The sequence below is a fragment of the Geotrypetes seraphini genome, chromosome 8 (genome assembly GCF_902459505.1).
Source record: "Geotrypetes seraphini chromosome 8, aGeoSer1.1, whole genome shotgun sequence".
Classification (NCBI taxonomy): domain Eukaryota; kingdom Metazoa; phylum Chordata; class Amphibia; order Gymnophiona; family Dermophiidae; genus Geotrypetes; species Geotrypetes seraphini.
Window position 1 is genome coordinate 116,124,858 of NC_047091.1, and position 17,990 is coordinate 116,142,847.

Here is a 17,990-nt window from a genome sequence, read left to right on the forward strand (position 1 = left end):
AGTAGGTCCTGCGTCATACTGTCAGGCATAGTGCTTTTACCTACTATGTTGCACAGTTTGGCGTCATCGGCGAACAATGATATTTTTCCTCTGAGCCCTTGGGTCATATCACTTATGAATATGTTGAATAGGATTGGACCTAAGACCGAGCCTTGTGGCACTCCACTGGTCACATCTGATGTTTTGGATGGGGTACCATTTACCATCACCCTCTGAATTCTACCGCTCAGCCAATCTTTAACCCATGCAGCTAGTGTTTCCCCTAATCCCAGCGATTTCAACTTGTTCAATAACCTGCGGTGTGGGACGCTATCAAAAGCTTTGCTGAAGTCCAAATACACTATGTCCAGGGACTCCCTGGCATCCAGTTGTCTTGTTACCCAGTCGAAGAAGCTAATCAGATTTGATTGGCAGGACCTGCCCTTGGTAAATCCATGTTGATGGGGATCACGATATGGCAAATGAGGTTTAAGACGGATAAGAGTAAGGTGATGCATGTCAGTAACAAAAATCTTATACACGAATACTGTCTGATGCGATACTCGGCGTGACCCCCCAAGAAAGAGACTTGGGAGTACTGGTCGACAAGTCGATGGAAGTCGTCCATGCAATGTGTGGCGGCTACGAAAAGGACAAACAGAATGCTAGGAATGATTAAGAAGGGGATCACGAGTAGATCGGAGAAGATTATCATGCCGCTGTACCGGACCATGGTACGCCCCCACCTGGAATACTGCATCCAGCACTGGCCACCATACTTGAAGAAGGACATGGTACTACTCGAAAGGGTCCAGAGAAGAGCCACTAAAATGGTTAAGGGGCTGGAGGAGTTGTCCTACAGTGAGAGATTAGAGAAACTGGGCCTCTTCCCCCTTGAAAAGAGGAGATTGGGAGGGGAAATGATTGAAACATTCAAGATAATGAAGGGAATAGACTTAGTAGATAAAGACAGGTTGTTCACCCTCTCCAAGGTAGGGAAAATGAGAGGGCACGCTCTAAAGTTAAAAGGGATAGATTCCGTCTAAACTTAAGGAAGTTCTTCTTCACCCAGAGAGTGGTGGAAAACTGGAACGCTCTTCCGGAGGCTGTTATAGGAGAAAACACCCTCCAGGGATTCAAGATAAAGTTAGACAAGTTCCTGCTGAACCAGAATGTACGCAGGTAAGGCTAGTCTTAGTTAAGGCCCTGGTCTTTGACCTAAGGGCCGCCGTGTGAGCGGATTGCTGGGCACGATGGACCACTGGTCTGACCCAGCAGCGGCAATTCTTATGTTTAGAGGAAATGTTGGCTGAGAGAGAGAATCTGGAAAATCAAAGTTCATTTATTTATACATTGTTTTGTGTGCACCTGAGAGATGAACAGTGGCCCCCCTCCCCAAAATTCCCAATTGCTCTGAGCACCATATACTTTATCCAGTATTGTTCCTGGCTCTTGTGTTGAAGTCTTTTTGCTAGTGGGGCCTCTGCTTCAAAAACAATGATGATCACTGCACTACTGTATTTGCTTGATGTGGCTGCTTGAGCAGACTGGTTTTGGAGCTGAAGTTCTTTGGCAGAGTTTCGAGTCTCACCCTCCTTAAGGATTGCTTTGCTACATCCCACAGGTTCTAGACTGGTCTAATAAGGATGCTAAGGAAGGAGAAATTAAGCCTTACCTGTTATTTTTTTTCTTTTTAAGTCCGACCAGTCCAGAGACCCTCTCAGACACAATGTAAATTCTCAGGTTTCTACAGATATGATTCTGTTGATCTAGTTTTGGCTTTCAAGGTAAAAAGTGGCCTATGTTTTCAAAGTTTATGTTTGTGGGTTAGTTTTACGATCCTAAGGAACGGAAAAACCCTAATCTCTATTTCTTTTTCATTCTAAATACAAAGACCTAAACCTATAGGGAGAACTTAGGGAGAACTCCTAGGTCTTTGGTCTTTGTCTCTATCTGCTGGTTGATGGGCATAACTCACAGGCACTGAACTAGTTTGATAGTTCTAAAGGAAATAAAAATTAACAGGTAAGCCTAATTTCTCCGTAGTTGATACTAAATTGGCAGATCTCTGTCCAGTGGTATTGAAAATATTGATTTAAAAAGTGCTATAAGCATTGAAACCCTGGTTCACAATGAGTGTCCCAGAGATAAGTTACTTGGTTCCAGGTTTGGAGATACTTAGTCCTTATTTTGACCTTACATCCCAAAGCAGTGTGGTATTTGTCGTGTCTGATCCTGCCTGTTGAAATCAGTTCTGCAACTCCCATAATGAACCAGGATGGAGTGGTCTCAAAATTTCCAGACTGGAACTAGATAACTTGGTATCTCTGGTGTACGGAGGGTACTCCTCTCAAGTGTGGCATAGTTTTACTTGTGAAGCTACTCTGCACTGATGTTTATCAAAAATAATTATCCATTGGTATATTCATAAGACAAAATTGTGTTTTCTGTGCATGATACATTGAATTTGGTGGTCAAGTTGAGCTCTTTTTTTTTTTTCCTTTTTTTATGTAGGTTTTTATTTGACGAGAGCAGCATGGAGTATAAGTACTATCGCCTCAAGCTGGCACAGTTTCAGAGGTTGAGACAGGTCACTGTGGAGATAGGAATTCAGACAAAACTACTGAAGACAGAGCGCTTTGGAGGTGGAGCTTCAAAGCACAAAAAAGTTAAGAGAACATCCAGAACGACACAGACAGTCCTTTCGGCTGCTGTAATGCTACAGGCCAGACGGGCTCAAGTTTCCACAAAGTTGAAGTGCTCCCAGTCTGAACAAGTTAAATCAAAGCAGAAGTTATCTACTACAGAGGGGCATCTTTCAAAAAGATGCCGTCCAGAGAAACGCTCACGATCTGATTCATCTCGCTCCTCTGTGGCTCTTGCAAAACGTCAGAGGTCAATTAAGCCCAAACTTATTCCTACATCTGGGTCATCTTTGCCCACCACCCACAAGGAAAATTACTCTTCCAGTTCCAGAGCATCACGTGAAAGAGACTCCAGATCTGAAAGACGTTCTCTCTCTGGGTCATCTGGTTCCTCTCGGGAGAGATCTTCCACTTCAAAATGCCACCAGTCAGAGAAGCACACCGGAGCTGCTCCTCACAAAAAGGATCCCAGTTCAAAACTGTCTCATGTAAAAAGTCACAACAGATCAGAGGAGCCCTCAGTAGCTGAGTTGACTGCATCCTCTCAGAAAAAGTCTGAATTGGCTAAATCTTCTGAATATTTGAAGACGGGGATTCATCCAGAGCAGCCCTCAGGAACTGTAAAGAGCTCAAAAGGAATTAGTACTGATTCCCATGCATCTGAACCTGCCGTAAAATCAGAAACCTTAATGGCTACTCAACTCTTGGGTGGTAGGTGCTGTTCTTTCTATATAATTAAGATTTATTATTTTTTGTTCCAGGATTCAAGGGCAAGTTGGATGCACACCTTCTTGCAAAACATATTGAGGGGTACGGATGGGTAAACAGGGTCTTTGGCAGGGAACACCAGGATTGGCCTCCGTGTGTGCGGGTTGCCGGACAGGATGGACCTAGGGTCTGATCCGGTGAATGGCATTTCTTATGTTCTTAAAAAAAATATATGATGAAACAACCTCTTGCAGTCAGGTAATATCAGCCACCGCAGAGTCCCAGAGTGTCTCAGCAGTGTTTAAGATTGTTCTTTCTCCCTCTACTTTCCATTGCTTCACTGGCTCTGCTGTTGATGTTAAAAAAGCTAGCTTTTTGAAATACAGCAACAAGAACTGTTCTTGCATTTCAGAGCTCCCCCATGGTGCCAGCTACAGAGTTGCGAAGCCAGCAGAGTGGCAGGAGTAAAAGCACAAACTCCTGTGGCTGTAGCAGGTGATAGTGGTGGGTTGTTGGGCCTGGTAGAAATGGAGCTAATGTAGAGGGCTAGGAGGTGGGCTGAAAACTAGAAGGGGGGGGCAACATTGATAAATTGTGTTTAGGGTCATTCAGTGGAATCCACCTGAAAAGCTGAATGGCCCAATGAATGACTCAAAACACAATTTATCAGTGTTGCCCCGCACTGATAATCTACTATTTTTTTTCAATCCTAAGGCATTTGATGCCTAAAAAATGTTCAGTTACATCCACTCAGGAGTCAGTACATATGGTGATCAATCTGTTCTTGTAAACTGGACTTGTGGAAATGTTAATATTTACAGTTTCCTCCCAGTTAGAGGTGGAGCACAGACAGTGCCCCAGGTTTCTTTTGCATGCAAACTGGGCAGAGTTGTTCTGATCTGCTCTGCTTAGTTTTCCTTTCCTTGTTAGCCTTAAGTTAGTTTTTCTGAGGCTTTGGTGCCCTGAGACCCCATTCTTGGCAAAGGACGCAGGTTCTGCTGAGCCAAATTGCAGCTCTGCAGGGCAAGCCTTTGGGTAGACCTGGGGGAGCCAACCTGCTGTGTAACCTCAGGGCTCGGGGCCCATTCCCCTAGGAGCTAGCTTGCCTTCCGAGTTTCTCAGTGGCTTGAATACAGGTTGTGGGTGCTCTGTATAAGAACCCTTGGGGTATCAGGGTACTGGCTGCTTAGTTTGCCCACCCCCTTCGTGCTTTGAGGTCCAGTGGGGGTGGAGGTCTTGGTTGGAGGTCGGTCCGACTGGTAGCTCAAAGATTTCTTGGTTTGGCGTTGGATTAGATTAGATCTGAGGCGGAAAGTCATTTCCTTCTTTCCAGCTGCACTAAAATAACTGATAGGTAGGCACCTCTGTAGAACAGTAAGTACAGACAGCCCCATTATTTCCTGAGGGAGAATTGGGGTAGGTCTGAAAATCTTAATTTTGAGGGTTTCTGAGGTTAGGGTTTAGGTCTCCCACCTCCAAAACCACTTCTTTTTTGTTACTGCTTTTGAACTTTCAGTTAAGTCTTCACAGGCCGTTTTTAGCATGATTTTACTGGCAGTGGCCATCTTAGATTTCAGTCGATCTTTTTTTCAAAAGCCTCTAGCTGCCTCAAAAACCCTAGATTTTGATTTTAATCAACTGAGATGGACTCCTCAGGATGTGAAGACACTGTTGCTTGCTAAAACTGTTGGTTCGGCAGAGAAGTATACATGAACGTGAGGGAGGGGCAGGAGCTTTGAGCTTAGCCCCATCCATGTCCTCCAAGGCTGATGAACTGCTATGGGTCTGAGAAATAGGTAAAAAGTCCCATCTGGATCCCCTATTTTGTGATGACACAAAGCGGAGGTGCATGGAATCTGTGGAACCTATGAAAGCCCAGCTGGAGGTTCTGCAGACTTCTTTTCCTTTCCCCTGCACAAGGCTTCTCCCCAGAATTTGTGAATCTTATGTGGAGAACTTTTCTGATGAGACTAAGGCAAGTAGTGCTGCCTGATTCAGGTAAAAAATTTTCAATTCAATTTGGCCTATTCAATCCATTATTCGATTTGCTTTCAATGACACAGCTTTTTAAGTTTAAAGCAGGCAGCATATTCTCACAGATGGGTGACATCATCTACAGAGCCCGGTACGGACAGTGCTAAAGTATACTATCGCTTTAACTTTAGAAAGCTTTAAGACTGCCTGCAACGCGCATGCACGAATGCCTTCCCACCTGACACCAGTTCGTGAGATTGTCAGTTTTTTTTTTCCATGAAGTGAAGATGACTTACCTGGCTTTCGTCCAGTCAAGTTTGCCTTCCCGCTTCGTTTTTTTCCATTATTATTAGTTTTTTCTTTTAAAACCTTTTATTTTCTACCAAATATTCCTTGTGTTCACCATTGTGGCCTGCAAGCAATTTTGAAGCCTTTGCCCCTACCGATGGCGTCAATGGCTTTTTGGCCTTCTTTTTACTCGACCCGTGGTGCTCTATATTTTTCCTTTCCTGCTGGAACTATTCCTTGCTGTGTTCTATTTTAACTCTATTGAGGCTCAGGACCGATTCTAATTTTTACCCTCTACTGTTATTATTCCTTTGACTCAATCTTCGATGATTGGTATTGGTGCTTCTACTGTCTCCTTTCCTCTTATCCTCAGCTGCCACTGCAGTACTAGTCATCAGTCTACTTACCAATACCAACAGACCAAATATGGTACCGAGATCCCCATTCCTCGATGCATATGGATTTGACACTTCTTATCAAAGAATTTTCAGAATCTTGCCCCGGATCATCGGATCCACACAATCCAGACAACCTACACCCCAGGGTGCTTAGGGAGTTAAGTGACGTCTTGGCAGAACCACTATCTGCGCTCTTCAATCTCTCCCTTAGTACGGGTATAGTCCCGTTGGACTGGAAGACGGCTAACGTCATTCCACTCCACAAAAAAGGTTGCAGGATGGAGGCTGCGAACTATAGACCGGTGAGTCTCACATCAATAGTGAGCAAACTAATGGAAACTCTAATCAAATGTCAATTGGATATGATCCTAAACGAGGAGAATCTACGGGATACCCGTCAACATGGATTTACTAAGGGGAGATCCTGCCAATCCAACCTGATCAGCTTCTTTGACTGGGTGACGGGGAAGCTGGATGTTGGGGAGCCCCTGGATATCGTATACTTGGACTTCAGCAAAGCTTTCGATAGCGTACCACACCACAGGTTGTTGAGCAGAATGAGCTCTATAGGATTGGGTGACACATTGACAAAATGGGTTGGGGACTGGCTTGGAGGTAGGCTTCAGAGGGTAGTGGTGAACGGCACCCCCTCCGAAGCGTCGGAGGTGATCAGTGGAGTGCCGCAGGGCTCGGTCTTGGGCCTGATCCTGTTCAACATCTTTATAAGAGACTTGACTGAGGGGCTTCGAGGTAAAATAACGTTATTCGCCGATGACGCCAAACTATGCAATGTAGTAGACAGGAGCGCAACGGCCAAAAACTCAGTGCCCGACAATATAACTCACGACCTACTCCTACTGGAGCACTGGTCTAGGATCTGGCAACTAGGTTTCAATGCCAAAAAATGCAAAGTCATACACCTTGACAGCCAAAATCCATGCAAGACTTACACCCTTAATGGCGAGATCCTAGCAAGGACTGTAGCAGAACGGGACTTAGGGGTGATCATCAGTGAAGACATGAAGACTGCCAATCAAGTGGAGCAGGCTTCATCTAAGGCTAGACAAATCATAGGGTGTATACGTAGGAGTTTCGTCAGCCGTAAGCCTGAAGTCATTATGCCATTGTATAGATCCATGGTGAGACCCCCCACCTGGAATACTGTGTACAATTCTGGAGGCCTCATTACCGCAAAGATGTACTGAGACTGGAGTCGGTCCAACGAATGGCCACCCGGATGGTCTCGGGACTCAAGGACCTCCCGTACGAGGAACGGCTGGATAAATTACGGCTATATTCACTCAAGGAACACAGAGAGAGGCGAGACATGATCGAGACGTTCAAATATCTAACGGGCCGTTTTGAGGTGGAAGAAGATATCTTCTTTTTCAAAGGTCCCACGGCTACAAGAGGGCATCCGTGGAAAATCAGGGGCGGGAAGCTGCACGGTGACACCAGGAAGACTTTTTCACCGAGAGAGTGGTTGATCGCTGGAATAGTCTTCCACTTCAGGTGATCGAGGCCAGCAGCGTGCCTGATTTTAAGACAAAATGGGATCGTCACTTGGGATCTCTTTACAGAGAAAAAGTAGGGGAGGGTCATTAGGGTGGGCAGACTGGATGGGCCTTGGCCCTTATCTGCCGTCTATTTCTATGTTTCTAATCTCCATTTTGAATATTGGACTCCTTTCTGGTGGTTCTCCACTGCGCACACTCGCATTGATAGCACTATTGAGAAGAATTGGAGGGATCTGCTATGGCTGTAGAGCCTTTTAATCTTGGATGGCCTCTTCTACTTATCATGAACGGACTTCTAAATTAGAGCATTTCATCATGGGTGTAGAGCCCATTAAGCCTGGAACATCTCTTCTGTTTATCACTCCCAGAGCAACAACTACTCTACTAATCACCACATCAGGATACTGAATGGAGGGATCCACTCTGGGTGTAGAGCCTATTAAGTTTGAATTGCCTACTCTATTTTTCATAATCTTGTGAGACATTTGCCTCCATCTTTTGCAAGTATAAGGATCCTGTATGTTGTGTTTTTTTGTGTATTGGGGAGATCCCTCAGTCTGCCACCCATGTGCAGCAGTTTTGTGAGGGTAAGACTCTTGTTATTTTGTTCTATTACTTCGTTTTTTTTCTAGTTGGCCAGCTGTTCTTGTGTGCTGCGGGTAAGCAGTTTTATTTTTAATTTGGTGGAGTAGCATGGCAGCTGAGGCTGTTAAACGGTGTTCCCGCTGTGGGAAGTGGCGAACACCGTCAGGTTTGTGCTCTACAGGGTGCGCGGACACGTCGGGGGAGGATATAAATATGGCGCCAGTTCAGTCAGCGATTTCCCGCCCGAAAGACGTGAGTTTGTTTTCCCTGGCGCTGTCGGCAGCCACGGCCTCATCGGACCCTGGCTTTGCGTACTTCCCAATGACGGGAGGTCGGCTTCCTCCGTCATGGCCATTGGGGGTCGGCTGTCTTCCTTTCTGGCGGAGTGGGCCAAGGTCACATCAGATCAGTGAGTATTGGACATTCTTCAAGAAGGTTACAAATTAGAATTTTCCTCTTCCGTCGCCGATTCTTTCTTGGTCTCCCCTTGTTCAGGGGCTGCCAAGAGAGAGTCAGTGCGGAGCACTCTTCAGGTTCTTCTGGAGATTGGGGCCGTAATTCCAGTACCTCCGGTGGAACGGGGGCAGGGACGGTACTCCATTTACTTGGTTGTGTCCAAAAAGGGGGGTTCGGTCAGGCCAATCTTGGATCTCAAGAGGGTCAACTGCTTTCTTCGACAAAGGCTGAAATGGAGGCTTTTGCAACTCCCCAAGGACCCCTTAAGACTCGCGACTCATCCAGATCTCCTGATCCTAGTGGCCCCAGATTGGCCTCGCCGACCATGGTATGCAGACCTGGGACTTCTTCAGTGGGACAGGAGCCTCAAGGTGCCTCTTCATTGCAGGTTTCTCTGTCGGGGCCAGTTTTATGGCATGGCTTTTGATCACAAGGTTCTAATCCGCCAAGGATATTTTGACGTGGTTATTGCTACTCTCCTCTGGGCTAAGAAGCTGTGTACTATGCTGGCGTATGCTAAAGCTTGGAAGATTTTTCAACAATGGTGTGAAAAGGACTGGGTGGAGCCACTACAAGCTCCTATGTCGGTCATCCTGGCTTTCCTTCAGATCGGACTGGAGAAGGGCCTTGCAGTGGCCTCCCTGAAAGTGCAAATGGCCAGGCTTTTTTGTTCCCTGGTTCAGTCACAAGGTTTTGCTGACTGCTCATCCGGATGTGATAAGATTCCTGAGTTGTGCTTCAGCTCAGACCCTGCTGTGACATCCTTTCCCTTCATGGAATCTTAATATTGTCCTAAAGGGCCTTGTTCTCTGTCTTGCTAAGGCCCCATATGAGTTGCGTGGAGTAGTGCTGCCCAATTCACGATTCAAATTGGTTCACCGATTCATTTCGGGTGAATCGATTTAAATTTTTAAAAAATCGGTTTCCCGATTCGGACCCTCTCCCCCTAAAGCAGAAGCGGCAGCGCTGCTCTCTTGCTGGCCACTGCCGCACCTGTTTTAGAGGGCGAGGAGGGAGGGTCAGTTGGGAAGTGCTGCGTCCGGCTTCCCTCCTGCCCCCCCTCCCGAAAGACTGTGCACCCCCCCCCCCCACCGGAAGGCCCCCGTGTTCCCCCTGGCCTCCGAACCGTTTACCTTACAGCTTCAGCCGAAGATCGCGATTAGAGCTCTTTGCACTGCAGTGCTTTGAGCTGTTTCCTCTGCTGCGGTCCTGCCCCTCCTCTGACGTCATAGGCCTCTCTTTCTTTGATTCTGGCTAGTGGCATGTTCATGTATGATAGTCCGGCATTTTTTCACCTCTTGGGATTTGGTTTAGGATTGGTTATTATCTCGTTATCTCCTTTCCCTTGGGGTTAGGTGCTTTGGTTGTGCCTAGCCTTCCCTTTTTCCTGTGCTTGCGGTTGTTTCTTTCTGGCTGACTTATTTCTCTGTTTGTGTGCCTGGGGCTCGAACGGCTGCAGTTTATGGCTGGTTTGTCTCCTAGCCAGTTCTTCAGCTGCCATTGGTGTTTATCTACCCTGGTGCACATGTGGTGCAAAGGGGACTTAGTGGCGAGCAGTGCACTTTTTAGCCCACTGTCTGGAAACCACTTTCCCGTTCCTCCTTTTCCTATGGGTAGAGTCTCCTATGCCACACTAGGTATGGTACCTCCTTTCTCCCTTTTCTGATGCGAAGGGGTTTTTCTTGCGGATGAGTCTCCTGTGCCGCTCTTTTGGGGGTAAGAAGGGGATTCTCTTTTTGTCTCCTGTATTCCGTTTTAAGGATTCCTGCTGTGCTGGCTGGTGATGGGATACTTGTTATGAGGGGTGCATGTAAGATTTGGCTTCTCCTGTCTTGTGGCTGACTTGTACGCCCTAGACACGGTTGGTCGGGGATGTGGTCGCTCTGGATGTTGCTCCATTCAGTGGCTGTAGCTATTACTGTCTTACCCTACTGGTCTGGTTTGCCATTATACTCTGTTTTTCAAATTTATTCCTCACATTAAATATGCGTTCATGCGTTTTGCTCGAATTTTCATTATTGCTTGAGGCTTGCCCTTGGTGGCCTGCCCTGGGGTGTGCTCCTCTGAGTTTTGTGATGGCTCTTTCGAATGGGCACTCTCAGGTGGTCTGGCGTATTGCTTGGGTCCGATTGTGTTCTCTGTCTCTCTCCAGGGGCAGTTGCCGCCATCACTGTCGCTTTGGGCATCATCTGTGGGGCTGTTGCAATCAACATGGGAATGGCCTGCATGGGTGCTGACGGCCACTGCAGGGGACAAGGTTGATCTTGTTCACTCTTCTATAGCGGGTGGCCTCTGTTTATTCTTTCCACGCCTTCCTGGTGGACTCATCTTTCTTTCTTCATTTTATGGATTTCTGGTCCGTGAGGCTAGCTGGGTCTAGCTGACTCTCCCTTTTCTCTGGGGTTTGGGTCGGTTGACCTTGGTATCCGCTTACCTGTTTTTCTTACCTTGTTTTCTGTAGCCCATTCTGTGGTGAGGGCGGTTCTTCCAGACTTCCTCTTTACCTCTAGTTTGTCTCACTTGTTGGTTACCTTTGATGAGTGAGGTTTCTCTGTCTGCATGTGGTCACTTCCTTGCTGGGCTGTTTTTTGCAGCATAGCCCAGGCAGGTGGACTTTATTCTAAACTCTCACGACGCATATGATCTATTATCCCAGGACAAGCAGGCAGCATATTCCCACACATGGGTGACGTCACCGACGGAGCCCCGCAGCGGACAGCCTCGAAAGCAAACTTGCTTGAAGATCTCGAACTTTCGAGTGCTGCACCGCGCCTGCGCGCGTGCCTTCCCGCCCGAACTAGGGGGCGCATCTCCTGAGAGGATCCTCAGTTCGTTTATTTCCGCGGAGACAAGAAGACACGTTTTCTTTCTCTGCAGCATTGCCTTCTCATCACCGCGGCTGTTTCTTTAATTTTAAGTCGGTCGCTGTGTTCATTTATTCTTCTTATTTTCTTTTTACTTATAAAAAAAAAAAAAAAAAAAAGTTATTCTTTTTTCCTTTCAGTTCGGCCGTCGAGCTTTGGGCCTAGGCCTAGGCTCCTTCGTTCGACACGGACTTTATTTTTTCCATGTCCCGGCCTCTTACCGGGTTTAAACGCTGTCGACAGTGTAATCGGGTGATTTCGGTCACCGATCCCCACTGCCGTTGTTTACAGTGCCTGGGTTCCTCTCATTCCCCAGAAGATTGTCATCGCTGCTTTACCCTCACTCCACGAGCTTTTCGGCGGCGTTGTGCTCAATTTTTTCAACTTTTTGGTATGGAGCAATCTTCGGAGCCGGCCTCGACCGTGGCGGCTGCACCGGTCTCGAAGGCCTCGACTCCGACGACTTCGACGCCTGTGGTCTCGAAGGCCTCGACCCAGACTCCGGCTGGAGTTTCGGTCTCGAAGGCCTCGACCTCTTCTCCTTCGTTGACTTCGAAGACGACGTCTTCCACGAAGCCTTCTACGGGGGGTAAGTCTCCGAGTTCTCTTTCAGGTGCCGTATCCAAGAAGCCACCAGAGTCCTCGGCGCGACCACTTTCAAAGCGTACCTCCAAGATAAGGGAATACTCACCTTCGAGGTCGCCCTCTTCGGAGCGTACTGCTGCACATACGAGGTCAGAACCTTCTGTCTCAGTGCCGATGCTGGAGGACATGTTAAAATCTATCCTCACCACTCAAATTACTTCTTTAGTGGCTCAACTGGTCCCGTCCTCGACCTTGCCTCGAGTTGACCAGCCTGTGACTCAACCGGAGCTTCCAGTCTCTCGAAGCCGATCCCGGACACCGAAAAACATTTCTTCATCGGAGTCGTCTCCGGGCTCACCTCCTCCGAAGCATCGGTCGAAACATTCGAGACATGGGGCCTCCAAGCTTCGGAGGGAATCTTCGACGTTGGATACCGAGGCTTCTTTGTCTCGTTCTTCGAAGACGAAGCAGGGTTCTCGACATCGAGCCTCCACTCGAAGCCCTTCTCGATCCAGAACCCCATCGAAGCCAGTCCGTCGGGACAGTTCTCCACATACCTCGACTCAGTCTGTGCCTCGTACACCGGGTACTTCTCCATCCAGGGGTCTGAAGAGGAAACATTCTCTTACTCCACTTCACAGTACAGCTTCTTCTCCCACTATGCGTATGGAATCAGACATTTCCACATACTCTAGAGAGGATTCTCCATCCTACTCAGTACAACACAAATCTCGCAGTGGCTCTCCTGAAGAATCATCTGACCCAAAATCAGTTTCTTTTGCCAAATTTATCTTTGATATGGGCCAGGCCCTCAAGCTGGACCTTCATTCAGACTCTAAATATACTCCTGAGTACTTGGCGGATATGGAGCTTCCCCATCCTCCTAAAGAGTCACTCAGATTGCCTATGACTCCTGTTCTCCAGCAGACCTTCACTCGCAATATGGAGACTCCTTATTCTATCACTGCCATCCCATCTAAATTGGAATCTCGTTACAGGACGGTTCCATCTAAAGGTTATGAAAAGTCTCAACTCTCTCATCAATCTCTGGTAGTAGAGTCATCATTGAAGAAAGCACATCCCTCCAAAATTTATGCTTCAGTCCCTCCTGGTAGGGAAGGCCGTACCATGGATAAATTTGGGCGACGTTTATACCAAAATTCTATGATGGCAAACAGAGTTTTGAATTATAATTACATTTTTACGTCCTATTTCAATCACTTTTTAAAGATTTTGTCTTCCTTTTACCCGGACATCTCTACCAATCGTCTTTCAGAATTTAAAAATATCCTTAAGACTCTTTCTCAATTGAGACTTTTCATGCTACAAGCCTCCTATGATGCCTTTGAACTCTCGTCTAGAGTCTCAGCATTTGCAGTAGCCATGCGTAGATTAGCATGGTTGAGGATAGTGGACATGGATCCTAACCTTCAGGATAGATTGGCTAATCTTCCTTGTCAAGGGAATGAATTATTCGATGACTCTATTGAGGCAGCTACAAAGCGTCTTTCAGAACATGAGCGCTCTTTTGCTTCCCTCATCCGTCCAAAACCTAAAACTGTACCAACTAGAGGTTTCAAACAAACTCCACGTCGCTATCCACTGAAAACAACTCCTGCTTTTTCTAGACCTCCTGCTCGTCGTCCTCCTCCTCAACAACGACAACAAAAATCTCAGACTCCTGCTAACACTAAGCCTGCTCAGTCTTTTTGACAATCTCAACTTGAGCATTCAAATTTCTCTATTTCCAAATTCTCCCCTCCCCATAGGGGGTCGCTTGTCCACATTTTATCACCAATGGGAGCTCATAACATCAGATCTCTGGGTCCTTACCATCATACGAGAGGGATACTCTCTTCGACTCCTTCAGGTGCCTCCAGATCGCCATCCAAGAGAGTGTCTTTCAAACCAGTCGCATCTTCCTCTTCTTCTCCAAGAAGCTCGAACTCTTCTTTCTCTTCGAGCAGTAGAGGAAGTCCCTCTCTCTCAAAGGAACTCGGGATTCTACTCCCGTTATTTTCTAGTTCCCAAAAAGACGGGGGATTTGCGACCGATTTTGGATCTCAGAGCTCTCAACAAATTTCTAGTCAAAGAGAAATTTCGAATGCTCACTCTGCCAACTCTGTATTCTTTGATGGATCAAGGGGATTGGATGTGCTCCCTCGATCTCAAAGAGGCCTATACTCATATCCCTATTCATCCAACATTTCGCAAGTACCTCAGATTCCAAGTGGGAAATCTTCATCTTCAATACAGAGTTCTCCCCTTCGGACTGGCTTCTTCCCCCAGGGTTTTCACAAAATGCCTTGTGGTTGTAGCTGCAGCTCTTCGCAACCAGGGTCTCCAAGTATTTCCATACCTAGACGACTGGCTCATCAAGGCTCCCTCTCTTGCAGGGGTTATTGTAGCGACCCAACAGACTATTCTTTTTCTACAAAGTCTGGGATTTCACATCAATTTTCCCAAATCTCAGCTGACTCCTTCTCAGTCTCTCCAGTTCATAGGAGCAACTCTGGACACTATCAATCTGAGAGCATACCTTCCGCAACCACGTCAGGATGCACTCATTCAAATTTCTCAACAATTTTTCCAACTTCCCACTGTTCCAGCAAGAAAAATGATGATTCTGCTCGGTCACATGGCCTCTACAGTTCATGTAGTTCCTTTTGCCAGGCTTCATCTTCGCATTCCTCAATGGACACTGGCATCGCAATGGCAACAATCAGTGGATCCACCAACTCGACTGATTTCCATCACTCCTTCTTTAAAGAAGTCTCTCCGTTGGTGGATGCTCTCTTTGAATCTTTCAAAAGGTTTACTGTTTTACCCTCTTCCTCATCAAAAGGTCCTCACAACCGACTCGTCAATGTACGCATGGGGAGCCCATGTGGACGGTCTTTGCACTCAGGGGCTCTGGACCCAAGCAGACCGGAGGTGTTCTATAAATCTGTTGGAACTCAGAGCGATATTCTATGCTCTCAAAGCTTTTCAACATCTACTTCACGACATGATGATTCTAGTACGTACGGACAATCAAGTAGCCATGTATTATGTAAACAAACAGGGAGGGACAGGATCTCATTCCCTTTGTCAAGAGGCTCTGAAATTGTGGCAGTGGGCGATTCCCCGCAACATCTTCCTCAGAGCAGTTTACATTCAAGGTCAACACAACTATTTGGCGGACAAATTGAGTCGTCTTCTACAACCTCACGAATGGACACTCAATTCTCCTACTCTTCGCCAAATCTTTGCCCGTTGGGGTACTCCGCAGATAGACCTGTTTGCGTCACCTCTCAACTTCAAACTGCCTCAATTTTGCTCCCGCATCTACACTCCTCAACGTCTCGAAGCGGATGCGTTTCTCCTGGACTGGAGGAATCAGTTCCTTTATGCTTTCCCTCCGTTTCCTCTAATTCTCAAGACTCTGGTCAAGTTGAAATCAGACCATGCCACCATGATTCTGATAGCTCCTCGGTGGCCCAGGCAACCTTGGTTCTCCCTTCTACTTCAACTCAGCACCAGGGAGCCTCTACTTCTACCAATTTTTCCTTCTCTTCTCACGCAGAATCAAGGAGCTTTGCTTCATCCCAATCTACAGTCTCTACATTTGACAGCTTGGTACCTTTCTCTTTAACAGACTTTTCTCAATTCTCTCCGTCTGTTCAAGAGATTTTACTTGCTTCCAGAAAACCATCCACTAGACAATGTTATGGTCAAAAGTGGACAAGATTCTCTGCTTGGTGTTCTACACATAATCTACCACCCAGAGCTGCTTCATTGACATCAGTTCTGGACTATTTACTTCATTTATCACAATCTGGACTTCAGACTACATCTATCCGAGTCCACCTTAGTGCTATTGCTGCTTTTCATCAGCCTTTGGATGGAATATCCCTTTCTGCACATCCTATGATTTCTCGTTTTATGAAAGGCCTTCTCAATATCCATCCTCCTCGTAAACCACCTCCTGTGGTTTGGGATCTCAACGTTGTTTTAGCTCAACTTATGAAACCTCCTTTTGAACCACTTGACAAAGCTCATCTTAAGTATCTCACTTGGAAAGCTGTGTTCCTCATCGCTCTCACTTCTGCTCGTCGTGTCAGTGAGTTACAAGCGCTAGTAGCTGATCCACCTTTCACAGTTTTTCACCATGACAAGGTTGTTCTACGTACTCATCCTAAATTCTTGCCTAAAGTCGTTTCAGAATTTCACATCAATCAGTCTATTGTTCTACCTGTATTTTTTCCAAAGCCTCATTCTCACCCAGGAGAGGCGGCTCTTCATACCTTGGACTGTAAACGTGCTTTGGCTTTCTACCTGCAACGCACTCAAATTCACAGAACATCTCCTCAACTTTTCATATCCTTTGATCCAAACAGGTTGGGTCGTCCTATATCGAAGCGTACCATCTCCAACTGGATGGCTGCTTGTATTTCTTTTTGTTATGCTCAGGCTGGTCTTCCTCTTCAAGGTCGAGTGACGGGCCATAAAGTTAGAGCTATGGCGGCATCTGTAGCTTTCCTCCGATCAACTCCTATTGAGGAAATCTGCAAGGCTGCCACTTGGTCCTCGGTTCATACTTTCACCTCTCATTATTGTCTGGATACTTTATCCAGGAGGGATGGCCAATTTGGCCAATCTGTTTTGCAAAATCTTTTTTCGTAAATTGCCAACTTCCCTCCATCCCCTTTTACTTAGCTTGGAGGTCACCCATGTGTGGGAATATGCTGCCTGCTTGTCCTGGGATAAAGCACAGTTACTTACCGTAACAGTTGTTATCCGGGGACAGCAGGCAGATATTCCCACAACCCTCCCACCTCCCCTGGTTGGCTTCTTGGCTAGGTATCTGAACTGAGGATCCTCTCAGGAGATGCGCCCCCTAGTTCGGGCGGGAAGGCACGCGCGCAGGCGCGGTGCAGCACTCGAAAGTTCGAGATCTTCAAGCAAGTTTGCTTTCGAGGCTGTCCGCTGCGGGGCTCCGTCGGTGACGTCACCCATGTGTGGGAATATCTGCCTGCTGTCCCCGGATAACAACTGTTACGGTAAGTAACTGTGCTGTACGGCTCTCCTTGGACCTGTGTTTGTTTCTCTCCAGTGGTTTCGACTATTCACGTTTCTGTTGATTTAGTTCCCCTATGTCCCTCTGGCTTTCTTTGTGATTTCTGGAGTCTGACTTGGCGCCCTTCGGTGGGCCTCAGCTGCTAAAGGGGGGAGCCTGGCTTCATCCATGCCTCTTCTGTAGCTTTCTATGTGTGGGTGTGTGAGTCCTTTCCTCTCTTTGGTGAGGATTTCTTCTTTCATGGTTCCGCAATTTGACTCTTTTCGGAGGGCTCTTGGTTTACTACTTTGAGATGGCTCTACTTTGGGTTGTGACCCTTCTCTCTTTGTTTCCACACTCCATGCCCTACACCCTTGCAAGGGGACGGGGGTCTGTTATAGTGAGCTTTTTCATGAATGTCATGGCTTTCCGGTGGACTCTGGGCCTTGCGGGCATAGCGGATTCATTCAACCGTAGTTGTTTGGGAGTCCTGAAGTGTCACTTCAGTTTGATACTCTACACTCCTTCTGTTCATAGTGGGTCTCGGCAGCTGTGGTTTCCTCAGCATTGTGCTATTAGCTCCTGTTTGCGCCTGCTCACATGTATTCTGAGCTTAACCCCTGACTGCTTGTGGAGTTTATTCACTCTTTCCTTTCCTTGATCTTCTGCTGCAGATCAGGCATTGGAGGGGTGGTTTTCTCCATTTCTTGGTTGTTCTCTGTATATACACAGTGATGGTCTGGGTGTGGAGCTTCTTTTGCCATGACCATCGGTAGGTTGGCAGTGTTGCGGTGATGTTTGTTTCCCTCCCTATATTAGGACTGCTTTGTTACATCCCACTAGTCTCTGGATGAGAGGGAGAATTAGAAGTCCTTGAGCATGTGCAGATGCATGCTCAAGGCAGGCAGAAGCCGGAAGACCTTCTAGGCACCGGCACAATCTGTGCCTGCGTG

General features: G+C 47.0%; 1 protein-coding gene across 4 annotated transcripts in view; it reads left to right on the forward strand.

The window, feature by feature from the left end:
- LOC117364739 overlaps nucleotides 1-17,990 on the forward strand; it is a 296,082-nt gene that overhangs the window by 212,254 nt on the left and 65,838 nt on the right. For all 4 annotated transcript variants that reach the window (XM_033954287.1, XM_033954286.1, XM_033954285.1 and 1 more), the window contains one exon: nucleotides 2,494-3,335. In XM_033954287.1, the coding sequence (XP_033810178.1) occupies nucleotides 2,494-3,335 (842 nt within the window). The remainder of the gene's footprint in view (nucleotides 1-2,493; nucleotides 3,336-17,990) is intronic.